Source organism: Nicotiana tabacum, chromosome 18 (genome assembly GCF_000715075.1).
Source record: "Nicotiana tabacum cultivar K326 chromosome 18, ASM71507v2, whole genome shotgun sequence".
Lineage (NCBI taxonomy): Eukaryota > Viridiplantae > Streptophyta > Magnoliopsida > Solanales > Solanaceae > Nicotiana > Nicotiana tabacum.
Genome location: NC_134097.1, coordinates 120,684,976 through 120,693,915, shown reverse-complemented (window position 1 = coordinate 120,693,915; position 8,940 = coordinate 120,684,976). Strand labels below are relative to the sequence as shown.

The following is an 8,940-nucleotide window of genomic DNA, read 5'->3' as shown; positions in this document are numbered from 1 at the left end:
ACAAAGAATCTTTTGACAAATTATCTCACATAATATTATATAAAATGAATATGTGTAGGAAACTAATCAATGCCGACGAAGAACATATAACATCTTAACCGCCAATGCTTTTTAATGAAAAATAAAATTTATGTGAACCAAAATAGTTCAAAATTATTGTTTTTAGTTGTTTCATGTTTGATATTCAGTTTGCAGCTCGCAGGTTTTGTGTTTTTTGTTGTTTAACTTGAAACATATGATGTATGCGGTAAAATTGGGTAACCATAATTGGACGAATGAGGAGATAACACATGGAGTAGAAGACATGTGAGATGTGAGTTAACAAATAGTTGATACCTGATGTGACAGGTGTTGGGTGAATTCCGAAGACAAAGTAGCAGATAATAAAGATTTGAAGAATTGATATCGGATAGCATTTAATGAGCGTCCGTTACAGAGAAAATTTGCATTTATAACCAACCATTATGCAGCCATCAATGACGTACGATTTTATTCTCATTCAAGAGAAGCTTGATTTAGAAATCTTGTCTTCCTGAATATAGCTATAAATAGGAGAATTAATATCCATCGTAAGACACGAAAACATTCTGTATACAAAAGCTTTATTCTGCTCTCAAACTAGAAAATTACACTTGCTTTCTTTTGTTCTTAATGTTGTTTATACTACTGTTTTCGGAGAAGCTCATCATACTAGCAGGCTTGTATATATCTCTTTAAGTTATTTTTATAATCTTATTTCTATTCTTGTTTATTTCACATTTTTTGGTCAAATTGATTCACTTGTTTATAAATCATGTTACAAATTTAACTGTACCGTTTTACGTGTAAACATATGCATGAAACATTGCTTTGCTCTTAAGAGTTTGTTTAATTAACTTTTAGCGTATAAACTAAACAAAATTATGATAAAGGTCTAACTTATCTAAATAATTACTCTCCTAAGTCCTAGCTACCTAAATCATGAGCTGTTCCAGTAGGCCTCTCCTAGCCAAGTTGGTCATTATCTAAAATCTTGAATCCCTAGATTTCTTTTTTATATACATCCACATTACAGTGCATAATGTACTTTTATAAGCTACCCCAAATTCTGTTTGTTGGTCTGTACATATGCTCTTTATTTTTTTAAGAAAATAATCTTGATATAATGTAAAAATATTTTTGGGGTTTGTGGAATTCACTTTTCAAGATGATGGCTTCTTATGAATTAAAGATGATTTGGTTTTTCTTGGGGTTTGAAAAGAATTTCTTGATATTCTACAAGGCTAAAAGTGAAGAAACTTCCTTAAGTGTGATTCCCATAACTTTCATGTCTTGTGTGACCTTTATAAAAGATAAGGGAAATACAACTTGTTTTTGAAGTATTTTGGAAGTTAGAATCCTCCTTTTGACAATATTCATGACATCAACTTGAAATAAGCTGAATTTCATTTAACTCATTAATTGATTTTTTAATCTTTTTCTTATGATCTAAAATATTTGATTTTTTCGGATATCAAGAAGGAATTAATTTCTTTTTTTCAAAGTTATCTGTCTATGAATATTTATTATATTCCCAATGAAGGAATTAGCGTTAAATATGGTCAATTTTATTATTAATTAATGCTAAAAGATGAATTCCTTAATATGTATGAGAACAACCAAAAAATCAATTAAAGTGGACCGGAATGAGTAGTTTTTTTATACGATATCCAATATTTATATTGGAAGTCGATTAAATTAAACAATTTTATATTATGGGATAAAAAACTTTCTAATAAACGCGATTTCATATTCAAAACTTTTTATTAAAGATAAATGAATATTTATCAATTTTCCATAACTTTTATCGGTAGGTTTCTAAGACATGGAGTTGCTGATGGTGACACTTGTAATTTCTTTTGGCAGCGTTAAAACTTGGGCACTTCGATTTTGCAACTTTAACTAACTTATTAGTGGAGATCAAAGACAAATTAAATTAGTTGAATGTATAATAGTTCTTTTGCTTTCTCCTAACTAACTACCATGACCGTTTTCTTGAAATTCTTGCTTTTGAAATCTTTATTATGCTCTTCTAAATGTAGTCTCCATCCCACCATAGACTACCTTATTTCAAAATGTTTCATCTTAATCTTTCCATTTTTCAAAATAAATATTTTATTACAATCTAACACATTCATTCATCTAGAAGGGATCAAAGGATGACTTAAAATAATTATATATTTTTACTTAGGACCAGTTTGTCCATAAAAAAAATTTCGATTTTTTCTTTTTCAAAATGTGTTTGTCTATGAAAAATTATAAGTTTTTCAAAATTCAAAAAGTGATTTTTACCACTTTTTTAAGTTTTTCTCCTCACTCACAAACTACAACATTTTTTTTAAGTGAAATGCATGTCCAATGTAATTTTATATTTCAAATACTATTTTTTAACTTAACTTTAAATATTATTTTTTATTTTCAAAAATCATAATTTTTATTTTCAAATATCATAACTTTTATGTCCAAAGCCTACCTAGTACCATTGAAGATTATTGTGGGATAGATAAAATTCTTCTACCGTTAATTAAAAGTTTCGAGTTCGAGCTTTAGGTATAAAAATCTTAATCGACCTTTAATGGACCTTAGTCGATGCGATCTTGATTAACCAAAACATGCCAAATAGCGGGTGAGAAAAAAATATAACATTAACTAGTTCTTTTTTCTTTCTTTCTTTTTTGTTTTTTAAAAAAAAAAAGCATTGATGATGAATAATATAGGACCCCCCAACAGCTCTAACTGAAATCATCATGGTGTTAATGGGCAGATCCAAACGCCAGTTGATGCAATGGACAGAAATAAATTCTTGGACCCTATGTCTAGTGAATCAACAACAAAAAAGAATTCATTTAATTGATTTGATTCTCTTCTCATTCCCATTTCAAACCAAATTTTGAGTACATTATTCTTTAGTACTACAGTAATTTTTTGGAGTGCATTATTCTTGCTGTTCGTGGTGGGATAACATACCCTCAACCGACAATCTTGGGGTCCATGTCTCCTCCCTAGCTTATTAAAAAAGACCAATTTTTATGTGTAGCCAAAACAAAATGTTACTTGTACTATATGCTTTTGCTTTAGCTTTTCTTTATGCTCAATATCTGAATTTCATTGTTCTCAAACATCATATTTGAGATAGAGTAATATGATTTTTGAGGAGTTAGTGGTTTGTTAATGAATTTTGAGGATCAATAATGTAATTAAGAAATTTTACATATAATTAGAACAGAACTATCGAGCCAGCCTCGAGGATTAGGATTTTAGACATATTTAGGGCGCACAATTACACAAGTCTCGTACTTTATTTCATTTTACAAGTGCGGACAAACGTGAAAAACTAGTAATCTTTTTCTTTTTATGAAAATGTAGTAATGATTAGAGTCTAATAATAAGTTTAAAAGATTAATCATGAGAACATGCATTTATTTCAATTTTTGAAACAAGACCTTTTCTTTTCCTTTACCTGTCGTTTCTTTCTTTTCACCTTTGTGCACTTTTATCATTACCAATTTAGCTTCTTTCCTTAAACTATGCAGCTTTTTACCATATCGTATCCCTCTCCTAAATCTTCCATTATAACTTTTTTTTTCTATTATTATTATTATTATTACTAGTGAACTTCTCGCGCTTCGCGCGATTATAAAATATCTCTTTGTATTCATGAAATAATTTTTTAAAATATTCAAATGATAAAAAAATTAAAACAAATAGGTGTGAGGAGCTAGTTTTCAAATTTGTAGTTCTTACATATGATGTTTGATTTTTTATTCCAATTATATGTCTTACTTTTAAGGTTTTAATATCAAGACTTGTTTAGATCACGATTCCTACCCTCACAAGCATAAAATATACCCTCACAAGCATAAAATATAATAATTCTCTCTCACATATATATCAAGAGAAAGGAATGTGTCAGAAATAAATTAAAATTGATTTATCTAACTTTTTTAAACTGATAAGATAGAATATAATTCATTTGGATATTAATCTCGTTTCATAAGTCATCTTACCAATATTGTCAATATAAAATTGTTAAAAGATACTACCCAATCAACATGATAATCAAACTGCAAGTTTGCATGAAGCAGATCAACATTAAGGAGGCCTTTACATTATCTTCGGATCTTCTACTCTCATTTTTTGGATTTTTTCTTTTCCCTTCCTTTTTTTTTTCTTTATTCATTTGTTTTTCTCCTTATACACCACTTCTCCAACAAAATTAAAACCACTCCGTAAAATTGCAAAATTCCTTTGAGTCCAAAATTTACGTTAAACATCTTAATAGTATTTCATCATCTCAAAAGACTTATTTTTACTAATTATACATTTTTTCCAAATAAAATCGCTACTGGAATTAAAGCAAATAAAACAAAACTTAAACACATATTAATTAAAAGGACATCAATTTACTAACAAACTGCATATTCATTAAGTAAAATATCCAGTTGCTAGGGATTAAAAAAGAAATTTATCGATAAAAAATAATTATTTCACCTTTCGTGCAGTGGCGGAGCTACCCTTGTTCGAGGGGTGTCAACTGACACACCTTCGCCAGAAAATAACACTATGTAGATAGGTATTTTTAAAAAAAAAATTGAATATATACAAGGGATTGACAACCCTTGACACAAGACAATTTCCCAGTGCAATGGTCAGCATAGTTTCTACTTTTTGGCTTCTTTTTTAGATTTTGACAACCCTTTGTATAGATTTCCGCCACTGCTTTCGAGATGCCTCACTAATTGGTATGGTTCTCTATTTTCTCTTCAATTTCTTTCTTTGTATTACTACCACCTTCAAGCACATAAAGTCCAAGAGCTCCATGTAGCACGGTGACCTCTCTTTCTTGCAATTTTCTTCCACTATCATGTTCTGTTTTTTTTTTTTCTCGTACAAAGAAAGAAAAAGATTTGTATTTGTGTATGCATAGAAAGAAAACAAAATGAAAAATCAAAGGCATGAAATTGATCATATGATCTATCTTAACTTCACTATCCCATAGGTATAAACTTAAAAAATAAAGCCAGTAAAGAAGTGGGAGGGATGTGTGAGAGCCACTAATTTTATAGGCTGCTGTAATTAAATTTAAATACAGTTGATAAAGCTATGAGAATTAATGGGAAAGGATCATGGTAGCACAAATAAGGAAAATAAAGGAGTAGTTACTCTTTAACATGTGAAACGGAACAATAGTAATAATGAGGAATTTTTGCAAATAAAGGAGTAATTACTCTTAAACGTCTGAAACGGAACAATAGTAATAATGAGGAATTTTTGCACAAAAGAAACATAAAAAAAGAAGGATAGTGAAAGCAAATTGGATATTAAATAAGGAAAGAAATTAATGAAACACATTTAAGGAAGAAATGAATAGGGTATCTTTATTTTCTGTAATATTTTTAAGGGAAACTAAGAAAAAAAGGCCAAAAAAATGAGAGAGTAGATAAATTGTAATGCAAGCATTAGAAAGTGCCACATCACTTTTTCTATCCCCAACTTTATATATATATATAGAGAGATTATTAACCCTTTATATTATGGGGAGGTTGGAGACTGGAGAATGATATGAATAGACTCTACTAATCTAACATTTAATAGAATCATGGGGGTTACAAAGAATTTATTATTCTTTCTTCTACCTACAATTGTGCTATAAATTTATGCATACCAGCATAAAAAATAACTCAATGCAATTAAATTCTCAGTATTAACATAGTAACAATGAAAATAAAAAGTTGCAAAATTAGATACTAGTAAATGCAGTAAATATTCAAACAGATTCATTTTTCTTTTAATCATATCTGTTTTTAGGGTTAGAAGTTGGTGGGTCGACAGTCTGGTTTTAATTTGTAGGACCAGCTTCACTATCCTCATTCTTTTCGTCCACTTTAACCTTTTTTCCACTAAGAAAAATTATACAATTATGTTATTTAAAAGGTAATTATATATAAAAAAAATATAAGCATTAAAACTGGTAATTGGTTGGCTAATAAAAATGGAACTTAATTACCGGCTATTTAGGTTAATGTATATTGCAGTGCAAAAATATTATAGCATGTAAAAATCTTCCACCCTTTTGAAAATTTCAAATATCTAGATTAGTAGATCTTTGAATTCCTTTATTTGAATTGCATCTTACCATTCAATCTTTCGCACTAACCCTAATGGAGAAAATTGTCAATTTAATAGTTTCAATGTTAGAGATTTTCTTATGAATTTTTATTCCTAGTCTCCCCACTACGCACATTTTGCTTGCTTTTTGATAACCAGAATCTACAAGCAACTAAAATCTAAAGGCCGGTTTAATCCAACAAACATGATTTTTAAATTTCTCATTCGGTTTTCAATATACATATTGAAATTTGATTAATCTAAAATTCACAAGGCTCATTAAAAGGGAAAAATACTCTCTACTAAGATTTTTTTTTAATTATCTCTAATTAAGGATGGAGAGATTCTGTCAGAGATGGAGCAAAGATTTGAAGTTTATGGGGTTTCAATATGACGTTGAATTCATAGCACGTTTTAGATATTGGGTTTGTAATTAAATATTATACAAATTTAATAGATTTTATAATGCAAATACAAGGTCTAATTAGCAAAGTTACTGGAATTGGCCGAACCTTCCGCCTCTGGATTCTATTCATTCCATAACAAACTGGGTGATATATATTTCCACATAGTTAAATTCTACAACAATAAAAACAATAACAAACCCAGCATAATTTTATAAGTGGGGTTTGGGGAGGGTAGAATATACGCAGATCCTATCCATAGCTTAAAAGTGGAAAAGTTGTTTCCGATAGACCCGCCTCAAGGAAAAATAAAAAGAAAGCACTTGCAAACAAGCAAACACAGTTAAATTCAAGAAACTGAAAATTAATTATCTATGAATCACATCTTAATTGTCTTAGTCAATCATCAATTCCAATGTTACAAGAAACTGAATAAAATAGTACTCATGCAATTTATACCACATTGCCGTCTTTATTATTCCACTTTGGTCAACTTAATTAGCAATGTTTTAAATATAGTTATTTAAAGAAAAAATCACTAATTATATATTTTTTTCCCCTTTTAAAAGATACTCACATGAACTGTCTTAGCAGTCTTCCATTCTTTCCCTTTCTTCCTTCTCATAAGTTGCAAAATTTAAGGTAAGAGAGAGAATACCAAAAAAAAAAAAAAAAAAATCATATTTAATACCCTTTACGTGGACTTGTCAGTAAAGAAAAGAGAATTTATACTTCCATCTTCCTATGAAATTTCCCATTTAACATTATTCCAAAACCTCTCTTCATTATTTTTTTCTAAATCTCAGTTCCATTTTTGTTCAAGAATGAGGGATTTTGCTTCTTGTTTTAGTGAATATGCAGTACAAGTAGTATCTGAAACTACTTCTTGTTCTAATTATTCAAACACTTCTTGCTCTAATTATTCAAACACTTCTTGTTTTCCTCCATCTTTAATCCCTTCAACACAAAACAGTGTTACTTGTTTGTACAAAGTTATTTTGTCCAATCAAAAACATGTTTTGATCACTGTTACATGGTCCAAAACAAATATAACACAAGGTTTAAGCATACATTTTGGTGATGATCCTTCAAATTCATTCAAACTCAACGCGAATTCGCGTCTTTTTAGGAAGAAAAAGGGGAGTAGAGCAATGGAATTTGGTCGTTCTAAGGTTGAAATTTTCTGGGATTTATGTGAAGCTAAGTACATGTCTGGTCCTGAACCAATTAGTGGTTACTATGTTTTGGTCATAGTTGATTCAGAAATTGGTCTAATTCTTGGAAATATGGCTGAAGAAGCTTCATTTAAGAAATTCAAGAATGGTTTTCCTATGGCCAAATTTACCCTAATTTCAAGACAAGAATATTTTTCAGGGAACACCCTTTATTCAACAAAGGCTCAATTTTGTGACAATGGTTCAACACATGATATTTTGATAAGTTGTAGTGGTGAAAATGGAGGGAAAAATGAAGGGAAAGATAATCATCCAATTTTATCAGTTTCTATTGATAAAAAAATGGTGATTAGGGTAAAGAGACTGCAATGGAATTTTAGGGGAAATCAAAGTATATTTTTGGATGGTTTGCTTGTAGATCTTATGTGGGATGTACATGATTGGTTCTTTAATCCAGCTTCAGGTTCTGCTGTTTTCATGTTTAGGACAAGAAGTGGATTGGAGAGTAGATTGTGGCTAGAAGATAAGGACAAATTGAAGCACAAGAATCAAGATAAAGTTGAATTTTCATTGATGATCTATGCATGTAAGAGCACATAAATTGAAAGGTGTTTAATTTCTTCTCTTTCCTTTTTTTTTTCTTTTCCTTTTAACCCATTTTTTGGTTTAGATTTCTCATTTACACTTTATCTCTCACGAAAGAAAAAAAAGTAAAAAGTAGACAAGGGAGAGAGACTTATTATTCTTTTGATTTGGCCTTGTTAGAATGACAATAATTTGATGAGTGTTTAAGATATGTTGTATAGTCTGAATTAATTATGATAATCTAATTGATTGTTTTACAGTTTTCTGTAGTTTATCAAAGTGGATGTGCAGATAAAAAGGAAGAAAAAAGAGAAAAAGACATCTTATGCCTATAGTATATTATCAACTTTAGGAAGACAAGTAGGGTTTTAGAATCTTTTGATAATGATCTTTCTCCAAAGTATTTTCAATTGTATTTTCTTGGTAAATTACAAAATTATCTTTCTCCAATTAGTCTGCAAAGAAAATTAAAGAGATTTGCTTTTTTTTCATAGATAAAAGGCAAGGAAAAGTGGTGTCTTGCTTTTAATATATGTTTTTGTATTAGTTGAACACACAAGATTTTCTTCCCTAGCCATAAGGGCAACCATATGAAATTGCCAGATGGATCTAAACAGAGATGATGTTAGGACCACTTTGTGCGGTAGGCC

At 29.6% G+C, this 8,940-nt stretch overlaps 1 protein-coding gene across 1 annotated transcript; it reads left to right on the top strand.

Moving 5' to 3' along the window:
- The first annotated feature begins 7,354 nt into the window (after nt 1-7,354).
- LOC107792704 (uncharacterized) lies at nt 7,355-8,305 on the top strand. The gene has a single exon (XM_016614938.2). It carries the CDS (start codon nt 7,355-7,357, stop codon nt 8,303-8,305), a length of 951 nt encoding a protein of 316 aa, XP_016470424.1.
- Nucleotides 8,306-8,940: the final 635 nt, after the last annotated feature.